Source organism: Panthera onca, chromosome F1 (genome assembly GCF_046562875.1).
Source record: "Panthera onca isolate mPanOnc1 chromosome F1, mPanOnc1 haplotype 2, whole genome shotgun sequence".
NCBI lineage: Eukaryota > Metazoa > Chordata > Mammalia > Carnivora > Felidae > Panthera > Panthera onca.
The window spans coordinates 19,067,994-19,085,239 of record NC_138355.1 but is presented as its reverse complement, the minus strand read 5'-3'; the positions used below and the strand labels follow the sequence as shown (position 1 = coordinate 19,085,239).

Below are 17,246 nucleotides of genomic sequence, written 5' to 3'. Positions count from 1 at the left end.
GATACAAGAGACTTCTCCAAACATGAACAAATCCTTCCCTTTAGATAAAGGGAATTCAAATTATTCACTGAATTGTGTTAGCTTAAAACTCTTAATATTTTGTTATTTGCTTGAAATGAGAGCACTTCCACCAATAGCATTTCTTAGAAGTATGGGGTCTTTCTTCATTTTTCTATTTTTGTTGTATCCATGTATTCTACCTTTTCTCATAGTCTATCACACTCAAAAATAAGTGGTTCTCAAACTTCCAACTGCCACACTTAGACCTATGAACCAATAATTACATCCTAAACTGCCTTTCCATTGCCAAATTAAGTTTCTTAAATTAACTGACTTCCACACTTTTAAAGTTCACATCCAGCAGTATCACGTTTGTACCACAGTACTTAACAAAAATATTTAAATATCTTAATATGTTATCCCATTATAATTTTACGTAAATGAGTAAAAACAACAAAACAAAGGACTGATATAAATAAGAACTGTAGGCCTCAAATTTTATACAATTAAGATGATGAATTCACACATTCGTTCAATAAATATTTTGGGGGTGCCCTCTGTAGACTTTATATTATTCTAGGTGCTGGAGAATACGGCAGTGAACATGGTGCTTACAGTCCAGCACGTGTAAGTTGAATGTGCTTAGGGTGGGTGAGAATCATTAGGTAAGCCAAAAGCAGAAATATTTAGCCTCAAGTGGATACTTACTTGATTTAGCTCAATAACTTAAGTGTTAAAGAAGAAAACAGAATCAAACAACACCCTTAGAAATAAGTCACTGAAGAATATGTCTCAAGGAAAACTGTAAACAGAAACTTTAAACTACTTTTAGTTGAGTACTCCCCACATCCTAACCTCAAATAAAACGTGAAGTCTATTGTTTACTTTTTACACATTCAACTTCAGCACATTTTTAAGAAAGCATTATATGTAAATATAGGGGAATGCCTATAGATAATTATTGATACACCAGTTGAGTCAAATCCCAACCATATTTATTCTTTTTTCTCCTCTCTCATATCTTCTTCTAGTTCATGTCTTAATCTTTGGCCGCACCAAAAATGTCAAGGAAACTTGGCAAATTCTCAAGTAGATGGCAAGGTTCAGGAATTTCTCTTTAAAAAGGTTATTAAGAGGTGCCTGGGTGGTTCAGTCAGTTAAGCATCTGACTCTTGATCTCTGCTCAGGTCATGATCTCATGGTTCATGAGTCTGAACCCCGCATCAAGCTCCACACTGATATTGCAGAGCCTGCTTGGGATTCTCTCTCTCTCTCTCTCTCTCTCTCTCAAAATAAATAAACTTAAAAAAAAGGTTATTAAATATATGGGACTGAGCCAACGTAGTAGAGAATTATGGGAGGAAAAAATAAGACTACACTTTTCTCTTTTTGGAGAAGGACATAGCAGTACACTGACAGCAATCAAACCACATTACATCTTGTCCGTGTCTTACAAGTTGCTACTTCCAACAACAAGGTTAAAATCATTTGTGAATTCTAGAGTCTGTGAATAAGCTGGAATGGTGATCCAAGGACTGGTGAGGTACAGTATCTGCAGGAACAATGGTTATCAAGATCTACAGTTATTGAGACAAATTGAGTAACCAATAACATCATGAAAAGAATATTAAAGGGGCACTTGGGTGGCTCAGTTGGTTAAGCATCCAACTTCGGTTCAGGTAATGATCTAATAGTTTGTGGGTTCGAGCCCCATGTCAGGCTCTGAGCTGTCAGCCTGCTTCAGATTCTGTGTCTCCCTCTCTCTCTCTGCCCCTCCCTTGCTCATGCTCTCTCTCAAAAATAAACAAAATAACAATACTAAAAACATACACCATGGCAAACATTTCTATACATGTCACACTATTTAACATACACACAAATAATCTAGAATATGTGTATTCTTTGCAGGAGGCAAAGGCTTATTGACAAATAATACAGTATAATTTTTTCCCAGAAGGCTATTCCCATAGAAAGTACTAATTAAACACAAAAGGGTCTGCTGTGGTTGCTGATTATGAAGAAGTGGGAGGAGAGCACATGTGGATGTGGAAAGGAGATACAGCAAAATCTTAACTCTGGTGGAATTTTGAGTAACTTCTATTTTCTTCTTTATTTCAGTATTTTCCAAATTCTCAAATATGTATTACATGTGAATACTCCAAAAAAATTGCTATTAAACAAAAAGGTATTTACTTAAATGACACAGCCACTTTTTCCAAGATAAAGCCTTTTCATTAACATTGGGGAAAGAGAGCGGACTCTGTTAAAAATACCATATGTTAAGAAAATGTTCACCCAAGAAATAGATGTAAGAAAAATCATTCTATAAGACACCCTGAAAGAAATGTGTTAAATTTTTAAAAAGAAATTATTCAAATATATTACTCACTGAAAGGAGCTAAAATAAGAAGCATATCAAACAAGAAACTTTTAAAGAAGTATAGAAATTTATTAATGGAAAACACTAGTAACAATTTCAGGATTAATTTCCAAATTAAGGCATTTTGCTAAAATGCCATCTCAATAAATACATGTTTAGAAATAATTTCCCACACATGGAATAAGGTTTCCTTAATAGAGTGGCATTTGAGCAACCACGCCCCCACCCCCACCCCCAACAACAAAAAACAGTGCAGGGGCACCTGGCTGGCTCAGTCAGGAGAGCATGCAACTCTTGGTCTCGGGGTCATGAGTTCAAGCCCCACACTGGGTGTAGAGATTACTTAAATAAGCAAATATTTTTTTTAAATGCATTATGAATGAAGATCCTGGGGTGTCTGGGTGGCTCAGCTGGTTGAGCATCCAACTGGTGGTTTCAGCTCAGGTCATGGTCTCACAGTTTTGTGAGTTCCAGCCCCACATCAGGCTCTGTGCTAGCAGTTAGGAGCCTGCTTGTGATTCTCTCTCTCCCCTCTCTCTGTGACCCTCCCCCACTCAAAAATAAACTTTTAAAAATAAAATTAAAAAAATAAAATCCTGAGAAAGCTTAGGAAAAAAAAAAAAGAATGAAGATTTTCCCAATCATACCCTTCGTATTTACCATGAAATACCTCTAAATGCCTTTAATGCCAGATAATAACCATGCTTCTAAAATGTAACACTGAGAATTGCTAGTAATAGTTAGTGTTAAGCATTTTAAAACATACAAACATCAAATCTGCTTTGAGAAAAATTGTGAGAATGACATAATAAATTCTTAAAGAGAGTCAACTAAGCCTTTTAAAAATATATTTTAAAAGTTTTATACAATGTATCCATAAAGATGCAACAAGGATATGTGCCTCCCTGGCTTTTTTCCACTATGTTTTCAGATATTTTGTTTTGTCTGTAATTCTTAAGCAGAAACATAGCACATCATTTTCCCTACACAAAATCAGTGGCATCAATATATCTCTGGTCAGATTCCCCAACTCTTTTGCCACAGGTTATCAAGATGCACTCCAGCAGAGTGGTACAGACCAATATCCAGGGTCATCGAGTCAAATGTAACCTACCCCTCCTGTGGGAACACCTAATCCTTATGTCACAGGTCCAACAGAGCTGTGACCTTCACTGGATTCCCCCTAACACTATTGGTGCCTGCTGCTTATGGGATTTTACAGCAAAATAAGAGCATCACAGGGACAGTTGGTAGTGGCAGCCATGTCACTACTCCTGCTTGAGAAGATGTCGTCTTCTTGCCTTTAACTGACAAACCACTTCAGATCTCATCCAGGATTCTGCAAACCACGGAAAACAAGCAAGTTAGTGACACTGCTGCACGGCACATATTTAGCCAATAAGAATATCTGTCACTTGTTCCTGAACTGTCTTTGCCAACTGTTTGTGCCCATTAACAAGGTCCCAAAAAGTAAGGGCTGAAGTTGTGCCTTCACCACAGAACATGAAACCTGGGAACCAGACAACCAGATGAGTAAATGCAACTAAAGACCTGAGATTCATTAAAATAGGTAATTATTTTTGAAGGAAAAGAGGAAGATGTTGGACATCTTCTGTAAAAGGCATGGGTAAAACTCAAAGGTGGCTGGAACGTGAGCTATATGAGCAACAGATACCTTTATAAAGCATAAGGAAAAGAAAAATCCACACTTGCTTTTTACAATATTTAAGCAACAGGAAAGTTGTCACTGAAAATAATATGGGTGTTTCAGGGTCAGAGACTTCCATCTAAAACCCAGCTCTGTTGTCTGTTCTCTTAGCCTTGGGATAAATAAGCGGTAACCCTACAATTCATTAATCAAACCAGAAGTCTTCTGAGAATAAGATGGAGTGCTATTAATAACATACCTGGACAACAGACATAAACTAGAACTGTTCCAGGCAAAGAGGAGCACAAGACCACTAGTCAAAATAAATACTATCTATATCATGGAGACTTTAGAGTATCAAGAAAAGGCTTATTAGCACAGTTCCTTGCAAAACCTCCACATTTATTCTGGGTTAGTTTTCATTTAGCAATAGTTCTCATAATAAAGTTTAATGACAACTGTCATGTATTTCTCCTTCAAAGAATGAATTTTACCACCAATGTCTCATAATAGAACACTTGCAAAAAAATTAAATAATATGTGGACATCACTTTCCCACAACCTGCAATGTACCAAATACCCTCTCAATTCATACTATTTAATACCATATCCAAAATGGTCGGGTTGAGAATTCCCCACAGCTTTGTCTGCTGCTTATCCACTGTTAAAGCTCTCAAAAATGACACACTGTTCCCCCACCCATAAACAAGATGCCACAATCCAAAAAGAGAGTTTCATACCGTCACAATTATGAAAAATGCTTGCAAGCCAGGTCCCTTTCAATTCCCTTCTGCAGCAGTGTTTCCACCTCTCCAAGCAACAGGTTCTCCAAGTCTTCCAAGTTCATTTCCTCGCTGTTGAGTGCCAATCACCCAGAAATCACACAGGTGTGTTAAATGCCACCAGGATGAAATGCCAGGACTCTGCCCACTGCTTCCCCACCACTCCTCTAGTGGAGTTGTAAGGTTAGAAATAGGCCCCTTCCTTCACAAACACATTCATATTCCATCAACATATTTATGTTCCCTGCCTCCTAAGTGCCAGGCACACCTGTACTCACTCACTCCATCACACCTTTGACCAAGCAGTCAGTATACACATAAATACAGAAATGTGGGCATGAAACAGATTCAGAAATACTTTTTAAAAAACAAACTTGGAATTTCTTATACAGGCCATGAGTTCTGGCACAGAACTTGTATGGCTACAATCTAAATTATGTGTGTCTATGCATGTTCATTTTAGTGTAAATAAAATGTATTTAAAAAGAGAACTGAGATATTCCTCATGATTAGTGTCAAACACACAGAAATACACCTCTGCCATGTTGTGGTCAGAAATAAACTCTCAGAAGTCCCATTAATACAATGGTTTATTTATGTTTCATGGCAAACAGAAAATAGAGTAGCTGCTTTTAGCATTTCCTGCTGACAATTTTTATTTCCAAAAACAAACACAGCTGAGATTTGCCCATCCAAACCCATTTATCAATGCCTTTAAAATGGTTGTAAGCAGTAAAGTTCTAAAAGTACAACCTAATTACACCTGAAACTTATATAACACTGTATGTTAACTATACTGGAATTTTTTTAAGTGCAACCTATTTTTAATTTGGGGAGAATCCAACAAATACAGAAAAGAAGGCAATTTCTCCATGTATTTGACAACCATTTGATTCTGAAGTACTTCTCCAATCTCAGAATAAACCACCAGTTAATAATTACTAAAGGAAAGTTAACTAGTATCTTCAAAGAACTACAGGTTGATATTCCTGCTGTATGCGAGATTTGTATTTTTAATTAGGCCAGTTCCAGAGAGCAAAAGCCATCCTCTGAGTAAATGAACATAACAAATAATCACCAGTGAAAACCACACAGATCTACGAAACAACCTTAATCCAATTATCTAAGTGAAAGCAATATACAACTATCAGTCCCGGCAGAGGAAACATGTTTAGAAAGTCACATGGACCAATCGACTTGGGAAAAATAATAAAAGAGGCCCTTCTAGGTCTGAGCAATTAGTACCATAGTAGGGTAGGAGGAGAGCTCACCAAGCAGGATTTTTCTGTTACATCTGTTAAACTGAGTGTGTCCCACATACACCACTTTAATACACAGTTATGAGGTTAAGCTTTCCGTATTGAGTTCTCAGCCATTACAATTTTTTTTTTAATGTTTACTTATTTTAAGATAGAGAGAGAGCAGGAGAGGAGCAGAGAGGGGTTGAGAGAGAGAGTCCCAAGCAGGCTCCACACTGTCAGCGTGGAGCCTGATGTGGGGCTCGAACTGATGAACCATGAGATCATGACCTGAGCCCAAATCAAGAGTCAGACGCTCAACCAACAGAGCCACCCAGGCACCCCTATGCCATTACAAATACTAATGTTCTCTTTAGAAATCTACTCCAAATTTACATAATAGAGTATATGGTGATACATACTAACTTATAGGACAGTGAGAGTAGGGTTCAAAAATATTACCCTAATTCATCTTGATAGCAAATTGCTACAATATATTATACTTACTGCCTCTTTAATTTCACAGGAGAAAACATGTATCTGAAATTCTTCTGAACCATGGGAACTCTCTGTAAATGCAACACAATTGCTCTCTGTTGTCCCATCATGTCCACGTGCACAGAATAACACCTTGTAGATTGGAAAAGAAGCTATCTCCACATTGCTGGATTGGTCTATAATTCTACAGAACAGTGACGAAAAATAAGATAACATATTAACTAGCAAAGAACAAAGCAAAGGCAAGCAGTTTTACTATACTAATAACATAAACATAATCATCTTAAAATCATAAAAATAACCTGGTTATAATACAAATACCATATTTTGCTATATGTATCTATGTATATACACGCACATACACAAATTCCTCACCTTCTTTTGACAATTACCTCATTTCTATATTTTCTGTGATCCAACTCATTTACTCCCAAAGCCAATATATACTGCCTGATCAAATCCGTCACTCATCCCCAAATGCTAGCCTTTTCTAGCCATCCCCAAATGGTTTCTATGTCAAAAAGAATGCTACTACACAATAGCACAGACCAGACCTACAAAGTTTCTATTTACAACAGTAAGTTTATCCAACACCTACGTCATTGCTAGGCCAACACCCCTCTTACCCCAAAGCATAAAAGGGCAGAGTGGTTACAAAGTTGAACTTAATAAAAGAATTTAAGAAAGTAAAAGCAGTTTGTGGGATTTAGAAGAAAATAATTCTCTGACTTTCCCTATATAAACCCTTAGCCCTAGATTGATCTAAAATCTCAAGACCACATCAAAATCTCCCCAATTGTGAAACCAAGGGGTACCCAATAGGAAGAGAGAGGCAAGTCAAAACACTAAGTCTTTTGTCAAGGTGTGTTTGGCACTTTGAAAAATAAAAATATAACTTTAAAAGGCAGTCTGCCATTTTCTAAGATATATCATACAAATAATATATCTACAAAACCCTTTCCTGAAAAATTCAAAGCATTTTTACCAAACATTATAAATTTATATTGCTATTATTTTAGTACTTAGAACTAAGCTAACACTTTTTCATTTTTTATTATTTTAATTTTTTTTGTTCTACCTGAATTTTATTTCTCTTTGATCTGTTTTCTTCTGTGAACATGTCCCAGTTTAAAGGGATCATTTAAAACAACAGAAATTAAAGAAATAATTTTTATTTTTTATTTATTTTTATTTATTTATTTATTTATTTATTTATTTATTTAAATATGAAATTTACTGTCAAACTGGTTTCCATACAACACCCAGTGCTCATCCCAACAGGTGCCCTCCTCAATGCCCATCACCCCTCCCCCCTGCTCCCTTCCACCCCCATCAACCCTCAGTTTATTCTGTTTTTAAGAGTCTGTTATGGTTTGGCTCTCTCCCTTTTTTTTTTTTCCTTCCCCTCCCCCATGGTCTTCTGTTAAGTTTCTCAGGATCCACATAAGAGTGAAAACATACGGTATCTGTCTTTCTCTGTATGACTTATTTCACTTACCATAACATTCTCCAGTTCCATCCACGTTGCTACAAAAGGCCACATTTCATTCTTTCTCATTGCTACATAGTATTCCATTGTGTATATAAACCACAATTTCTTTATCCATTCGTCAGTTGATGGACATTTAGGCTCTTTCCATAATTTGGCTATTGTTGAGAGTGCTGCTATAAACATTGGGGTACAAGTGCCCCTGTGCATTTAATTTTTTTTGTTTAACGTTTATTCATTTTTGGATAGAGAGAGACAGAGCATGAGTGGGGGAGCGGCAGAGAGAGAGGGAGAGAATCCCAAGCAGGCTCTGCACTGTCAGTGCAGAGCCCAGTGCAGGACTCAAACTCACGAACCCGCGCGATCCTGACCTGAGCTGAAACCAAGAGTTGGATGCTTGATCAACTGAGCCCCCAGGCGCCCCTCTTTTCCTTTTCATTTCCTTAATGACTCAATTTTCTGTTAGTTCTGCATAGTGTATGTCTTAAAGCTAATGTCCAAATTATAATACTGACTTCTAAAAATTTGTTTTTGTTGTTAATTGCAACCATTTGCATATTTCTTTTTTTTTTATTTTTATTTTTTAACATTTATTCATTTTTGACAGGCAGAGATTGACAGAGTGTGAGTGGGGGAGGGGGAGAGAGGGAGACACAGAATCCGAAGCAAGCTTCAGGCTCTGAACTGACAGCACAGAGCCCGACATGGGGCTCGAACTCACGGACCGTGAGATCATGACCTGAGCCGAAGTCGGACACTCAACCAACTGAACCACCCAGGCGCCCCTTCACTTTTTCACATTCTAAACCTTAAAAGAATGACGCATTTCAGGAAGAGTTTGAAAAAAGATTAAACTGGATTTCTGAGAATATTACAGGTTCATGATACATTCAACCTAATTCCTAAGACTTTCATTTTATTTGTTTATTCAGCAAACATTTCCTGAAAACCTGCTATGAACCAGATACTGCTCGAGACACTAAAGTTAAAGCAGAGAAAAATACAAGTAATCTCCTTGTATGGACCTTATATTCCAGTGAGGAAGTTAGATGATAAACCAAGAAACAAATGTATGTACAATACCAAGTCAGAGAAAGTGCTATGAAGGAAAAAAAAAAAAAAAAAAGGGGGGGGCCCAATAAGGGGGAAAAGACGAATAGTTACATAATCCAATCAAAGGCGGCTTCTTTTGATAAGATGTTTGAGATGAAACTGTAAAGAAGTTTAAAAAAAAAAAAAAGCCACTGGGAAACCAAGAAAAGATTGTTTAGGCAAAGGAAAAAGAATATGCAAAGGTCCTGAGGTAGGAATCATGACAGTGTTTGAGAAAGAACAAAGAAGCTACCATGACCAGAATGTAGTGAGTGAACATAGTGAGAAAGCAAAAGAGAAAGGAGGTAAGGAGAGATGAGAGAGGTAAAAAACCAGGTCAAAGCAGTAGTTTATCAGTGGCCAGACATGGTAAGGATTTTGAATATAATCACAAGTGTGACTGGAGGCCACTGAGTGTAGAACAACATTATCTGATTTATATTTAATCCTTATTCCTACTTAAGCATAAGAGAAAAAGCCATTTTGCTTCTTCCTAGTCTGATGTAAAAAGTATAAGAAATGCGGCTTCACAAAAACTCTGTGGTTTTTGAACCACAGTTACATGACAAGACGAAGGCAGGTTTTTACATTCCTTCCAAATAAAGAAACACAAATTATAGGTATTTTTAAAGTTCTATTTCCATTCATAATACTCTAAGCATAATTTTGTAAAAGCCTCTTGTAAACAAGCAACATGGTGTAATCCTAAACATATTTACTTTTCATGTCTACAGAGTAAAAGTAAATTCACAGTAAGGCCTAGGCCTGATTTATGACGTTAACATCATCACTACCACACAAAAAATTTCATGCATGTCTAGGGGAATTTAAAAAAGACTAGAGCTTACCTCACAGAACCTTCTGGAACATTTGGCACATAAAGAGTAACAGGAAAGGGGTGCTGACTCGAAGATTTCATAGTTGCCATTGCCCGTAAAGCCTCCACTTCATTGCGTGGGGAAGAAACCTTCATACATCCCAAGTAGGTCAGTTTGTTAAATAAAACACTATCTTCTTCAGGTAATCCACTTAGAGAAGATGGTCTGGGTGTAGAAATTTCTGAAGAAAACACACACACACACACACACACACACTCAAAAGGTTAATGAAAAACTTCACAGTATAATTTCACCTACTGCCCACAAACAAATGAAAAATTGCAAACAAAATTTAGGTCTGTGTTTTCACTTCTTTTGATGTTTATCCTACATCTGAAATCAGAGTTATGGAATTTTTGTACTTTCAAGTCTCTCAAAGTATTAACTTACTTAGCTACAACTTTTTTTAGAGAAAAAGAAAGAAATTTAAAATTTTTATTTTAAAAAATCAAAAGCAGAGTTCAAATGATATAGAACAAGAAAGAAAAAAAAAAAAAAACTACACTAAAGGCAGTGTGAAGTAGCCTAAAATTAATGAGGATTAAATAAAGCTAAAATCAGTTATAAGTTTGTCTTGGCTGTAATGGTTCTGCATGGCACCCAATTTATTAAGAAGCCTAACTTCCAAAGCAAAGGTAAGCAATATTAAGAGGACACATCTCATACCAATAACAAAGCAAGCCCCATGTTTGACCCTTCCTAGCTTGCTGGCTTCTATGAACTATGCAAGTATTCCAATGGAAACTGCTTCATCAAAATAATGATCCTATGATTGCTTCCCTCAATTCTCCCCTCCCCATTGATGAGTTTCTTAAAAAAGTAAATAAAATAAAGTCGTTCTCTTCAATTCTAAGCACAGCTTGCAGCAAAGGCCCAACGGTGGTCAGAGTATCTGCATGTATCAGACACTATTAAACTCCCTCTTAAACTTAAACCTCTTAAACTATTAAACTGCCACTCTTTCCATCCACACCTAAAACCCATATTCAGCTAGTCTCTACTTTTTCCCATTACCCATATCCATTTTACACAAAATTAAGCATGCCTGTCTCACCCAAACTAGATCTTTGCACCATGCTCAAATCCTCATTACCAGAATTCCACCTATAGGACTTTAATAAATAATTCACAAAAGCCATTCCCAACCTCCCCACTCCAGCTCCCAAATATCATACTGAAACATGCAACCTCATTGCCTACTTTTCTTCTATTGAGAAACTAAAGCCATTCAAAATGATTTATTTCATCTACCATGTTCTTCAATCACTGAAACATGTTTTTCCCCCTTTTGAATCCGTTCAACGTGCTGTATTTCAAAAGGGATAAATTAAAAAACACAAACACATGTTAAAGCTGGATGCTAATATGTTTACTAGACTTATTATTCTGTGAATTTTTTGTTAATTTAGCAAGCACTCATGAAACAATTATTTGCAAGATCCTATGATTAAATCATATTCCAGTAATTGATGAACATGACAGATAAAGTAGTTCATATGGTCTAACTTACGTATAGTGGGAGTCATACCAAAAAAAAAAACAAAAAACAAAAAACAAAAAAAGGGACAGAAAGCTTTCTGAAAAAAATATTGTACTAATTGTACTACAGTATTGTATGATACTGTACTTGTACTATAGTACAAGTATTGTACTATAGTACAAGTATAGTACTATAATACAGTACTATTGTACTACAGTATTGTATAATACTGTATAATTCAGATTCATATAACTGTGTAAACCCCAAGTAGAGAAAAACAGTACAGAAATTGATCCAATAAAAAAGGCAAAATAAGCAGACAAGGCCTTTAAATAACTATTATAAATATGATACAGGATGTAAAGAAAAACACCTAACAAAATAGACAGAAAAATGAAAGACAAAAGACCAAAAGGAATTCCAAAGCTAAAAAATGCAAGATCTGAAATGAAATATTCCCTGGGTGGCTATAACAGCAGATTCTAAATTACAGAAGAAAAAATATTAAAAAGTTCCTTGGGATAAAGAATAATGATACTAGAGGAAAACTGAAGAGCCTCAGAAGTTAAAAACATGAGGGCAAGACTTCTTTGCTTTTTAACTTCTTTAAAATATAACAGATTATTCAAAGTAAAAATTAGATACTCTCCCCTTCACTGTCCTGCCTGCTGCTCCCTTGAGATGTATTCAGTAAGCCTCCCTTGTGTTAAAAAAAAAAAGGGGGGGGGGTGTAAAAATTAGCATTTTGTAGAATTTATAACATGTGCAAGCAAAATGAATGACAACAAAAGCATAAAGTCTGCAAGAAAAGAAATGGAAGATCTTCACAGTATACAAGAAGTGGTATATCATTAAAACCTAGACCTGTTGGGGCACCTGGGTGGTCAGTTGGTTTAAGCAGCCAACTTCGCACAGATCATGATCACACCGTTCATGGGTTCAGCCCCACATCAGGCTTTGTGCTGAGAGCTCAGAACCTGGAGCCTGCTTCAGATTCTTTGTCTCCCTCTCTCTCTGCCCCTCCCCCACTCATGCTCACTCTCTCACTTCGCTCTCTCTCTCCCTCTCTCAAAAATAAAACATTAAAAAAAATTTTAACTAGCAAAGATTTCCTATTAGGTTTGCATCCAAGCAGCCAGTATATAAGATCATCACATGACAAAAACCAACAAGTTATCATGATATTGAAACAAAAGCTTTCATCTATCTGGTTTTATAACTGAAAAACAACATACCTTTAATATTCACTCTAGGCCATTTAAATCTAGATACTTTCTAGATACAGTTCCTTGCCACTGAAGTTATGTGTCATTTTAAACCAACCACAGTAATTCTGTAAGCAAAAACTGTGTTGACTGCAGCTAGGAAAAGGCAGCTGAAATGTCTCATCTTAGTCTGTTCAGGCTGCTATAACAAACTACCACAGACTGGGTGGTTTATAAACAGTAGACATTTACTTCTCACAGTTCTAGATGCCAGGAGGACCAGGATCAAGGTACTGGCAGACTTGGCATCTGGTGGGAGCCCACTTTCTGGGTCACAGACAGCATCTTTTCACTGTGTCCTCAGAGGCGGAAGGGACAAGCTAGCTTTCTGGGGTCTCTTTCATAAGGGCACTAAGCCCAATCATGAGGGTTCCACTCTCATGACCCTAATCACTTCCCTACCTCCTAATATCATCGCCTTGAGGGTTAGAATTTCAACATGGATTCTGAGGAGAAGAACATTCAGAGCATAACATGTCTCTTTATTGAAAATAAAAACTAAAAATATGTAACTAGAAAAGAATACTAAAAACTTACTTGTAAAGCAAAGGAAATTTCTTCTTATCCACTGAGATCTTTCTAAAAATGTATTTAGTGTAAGGGGTGTTGAGAACACAAAAAGAGCACACGATACATGGTCCCTATCAAATATACTCAGAACTAAGAATCATAAGCCACTGTAAAGAATAATTAAAATTCCAACAACTCATCACAGCTACATTAGCAGATAAAAGGTATTCCTTCCTTTTGATTAATATATTAACCAAAAAATAATTATATAAATGTGATATCAGTATGCTTTAGGTTTTTTGGAAGGGGTAGAGAGATTTAAGAAATTCAAAAGGTAAAGCAAAGCAAAGCATAATAAGTAGTATCATCTTTCATGTTCCCTTCATCAAGAATAAAAATTAATGCTTTTTAAGGTTTATTTCCAATCCTACATTTTTAATTAAAATACATAAATGTTTACCTTAAATTCTCTTGTTCTTACTTCTAGCTGTATGACTATATGTTGAGACCTAGAAGTATTCATAGTGAGTCACCAAATCAGAGGGTTTTATTAAAGACCCCCAACACATTATAAATATCTTCTCCTACCCTGTCATTAAGCTGTATGTATTATATAAAATGGTTGAGGATGTATCAGTGGGACAGGTTAAAAAAAAAAAAAAAACACAAAAACTTGCAATTTGGGGTGCCTAACATTAATGGTCCATTTGGAGGAAACCCCATGATTATGATATATGAGTGTCTTTCTTTTTTAGTGTTAAAATGTGTTATCTAACAATTTAGTTAATGCAGGTCAAAGCAAAAAAAAAAAACCATTTATTATGGTACCATTCTCTTTCAGAAGATTTAGGTTTTTGTGTATTAAAATAAAACTATATTTTATGACATGGCTTTTCCTACCCAATCACAAAATAGTCTCCAATATTTTCTTCTTATAGGTTTATTTTTCACATTTCAATATTTGATTCACTAGGAATAAATTTTGTGTACAATGTAATTTAGGGCCATCATAGCCACACTGTGTACCACTCTGGCCTGTATCTATACTTACACCACACCAACATTCAGAAATGGATCACTGGTTCTAAGCCAATCAAGATAATCTCATCTTGACTGTCAGTGTGACTTATTGAGGGATTTGAATGTAACCAAGGCCTACTAGTTCATGTGATTCCCTAACTACTATAAAATGGTTCAACTGAGTGAAACTCACAACTTTTGTTCAATAGGTAAAGAGAGCCTTTGTCTCCGCCACCAGCCATCAACAAATTGCCTGGCCTTACTTACCAATTTCTGCTAACTACTTTATGACCATAAAGGAAGCCAGTTGGAGAGAAAGGTGACAAAAGAGATGATAAAAGCTGAGAAGTTTACAAAAAAACCACAATCAGAGCCTCTAGTATTTAAACCAACTATAGAAAGTGGCTTTGGTTTTTGTTCGGCTTTTCTTGTACCCAAAACCATTTTGCATTATAAGCTGATATTTCTACTACAAATCCTACTCAATCATGGATGCATTTATATTTTTATCACGGTGTATTTTTTTTATTTAAATTCAAGTTAGTTAACATACAGTATAGTCTTGGCTCCAGGGGTAGAACTCTGTGATTCATCTCTTACACATGACACCCAGTGCTCATCCCAAAAAGTGCCCTCCTTCATGCCCCTCACCCATTCACTCATCCCCGTACTCACTTCCTTTACAGCAACCCTCATTTTGTTCTCTGTATTTAAGAGTCTCTTATGTTTGCCTCTGTCTCTGTTTTTATCTTATTTTTCCTTCCCTTTCCCTATGTTCAGCTATTGTGTCTCTCAAATTCCACGAGTAAAATCATATGATATTTATCTTTCTCTGACTTATTTCACTTACCATAGTATACTCTAGTTCCATCCATGTTGTTGCAAATGGCAAGATTTCATTCTTTTACATCACCTAATAGTATTCCATTATGTATATATACCACATCTTCTTTATCCATTCATCAGTCAATGGGCATTTGGGGTGCTTCCATAATTTGGCTATTGCTTAATTGCACTACTAGGTATTTATCCAAAGGATACAAAATGCTGATTCAAAGAAGCACATGCACCCCAATACACTTATCAAATACACTGATGTAATTGATATGCTATTTTACTTAGAATTTTCACAAATGATAATTTTAAATAACCAAACTGAGTAAAAAGGCACATTATATGAAACACTGTGCCCATTACACTATTTCCTGATACCCAAGTATTTACTGAGTGCCTAATATGTGCCAAGTACCAGGAATAAAATGAAGACTCAGACATAGTGCCTGTTCTCAAATAACATTGACATTGATTTTACAGGTAGAGAAACAAAAAAAAACCATTAAGAACCAAAGTGGGAACTCTTTTTTTTTTTTTTTTTTTTTTTTTTTTTTTTTTTTAATTTTTTTTTTCAACGTTTTTAATTTATTTTTGGGACAGAGAGAGACAGAGCATGAACGGGGGAGGGGCAGAGAGAGAGGGAGACACAGAATCAGAAATAGGCTCCAGGCTCCGAGCCATCAGCCCAGAGCCTGACGCGGGGCTCGAACTCACGGACCGCGAGATCGTGACCTGGCTGAAGTCGGACGCTTAACCGACTGCGCCACCCAGGCGCCCCCAAAGTGGGAACTCTTAAGCAGAACCAAAAACTTGGTGGCCCTGATCTTAGAAAACAAAGCTAATAGGATTTTTTTTAATTTTCATCTTAAAATTTTCAGGATCACTTTATCCCATTTCTTTTATGATGTCTAAAAGTTCAATGCAGTACCTGTATTTGATGGATCCAAAATTAACTGAAGAGATGGCTTATTTGTTCGGCTGGCTGAAACATCTCCAAATGAATGGTCTGAACTCTCACTGGAACTCTGACAATCAGCAAGAGGACTGCTTTGCCCTTTCTCAGAATCTCTCAGAATCTCTTCCATGGCTTTTTCCAACTGTTCATCACCATTAGAAACAATCTATAGACAAAGCAAGATGATTCTGTTTCAATCATATTATGGTTCTGGACTTTTCAAGGTTTCTAATCTTTTATTTCTATTTCTAATATTTTGTTTCTAGAAGAAATTAAAACAATTGAAATTTTAAATTTAAATCTAAGTTACTGAATACCAAGAATTTATACACTTGTACCTAACTGTATCTGATCTAAGATCTAATTTACAGAGATTTTTCTTTCTTTTTCTTCTTTTCCTTAATAACACATTCTAAAAACCAGGTAATCTTAAATTTATGTGTTTTAAAGGGAAAAACAGGTAAGTTTAAGTGGACACTGTCTACTGTGACTGTTATTCAAAAGGCCATATTTCTTGTTATCATAGCATAAACGTATTTGTGATTTCTTTACGAATTTTGCTTGCTTGGTAATTTTTTTTACATTTAAGTTGACTCATCCTTCTCTTAAAAGCAGGTGAGATCAAAAGCCTAATAAAGGTCTTAAATTAAACACACTAAGTAAAATGCAGGTATTTATTTTTCAATGCAAATATTTAAATACATTTAAAGCCATTTATTTAAATACATATTACTTAAATTTAAATAAAACCACTATTCTAAAACACTTATAAAACTATATATACTCAGCATAATGTAAAATGGGTATTTAATACTATAATTTCTATAAAATTTTATTAGATTCATATATACTTTTGATGCCATAGTTAATACTAAATAAAAGTCAAACAGTATGTAGCATATCAGACTAATTTCTCTACTCCTGTTTCTAGAGGGTGTTTATGCAATTCTCATGCATGTATACCTGGGTTTGTTTGATTCTTTTTCTTTGAGTTAGGAAAGACAACAAAAATTTGAAAACGGGTCACATTCAAATAAAAACTCAATTGCTAAAAATGTAAGACATATACTTTAAAAATATTCAGGCAAGGGGCACTTGGGTCGCTCAGTCAGTTAAGCACCCAACTTCAGCTCGGGTCACGATCTCAAACCCCTCATCGGGCTCCCTCCTGTCAGCC

General features: G+C 35.9%; 1 protein-coding gene across 5 annotated transcripts in view; it reads right to left on the bottom strand.

The window, feature by feature from the left end:
• RABGAP1L (RAB GTPase activating protein 1 like) overlaps positions 1 to 17,246 on the bottom strand; it is a 753,436-nt gene that overhangs the window by 670,424 nt on the left and 65,766 nt on the right. For all 5 annotated transcript variants that reach the window (XM_060644898.3, XM_060644899.3, XM_060644901.3 and 2 more), the window contains 3 exons: positions 16,043 to 16,235; positions 9,976 to 10,186; positions 6,556 to 6,730 (listed from right to left, as the gene is read on the bottom strand). In XM_060644898.3, the coding sequence (XP_060500881.1) occupies positions 6,556 to 6,730; positions 9,976 to 10,186; positions 16,043 to 16,235 (579 nt within the window). The remainder of the gene's footprint in view (positions 1 to 6,555; positions 6,731 to 9,975; positions 10,187 to 16,042; positions 16,236 to 17,246) is intronic.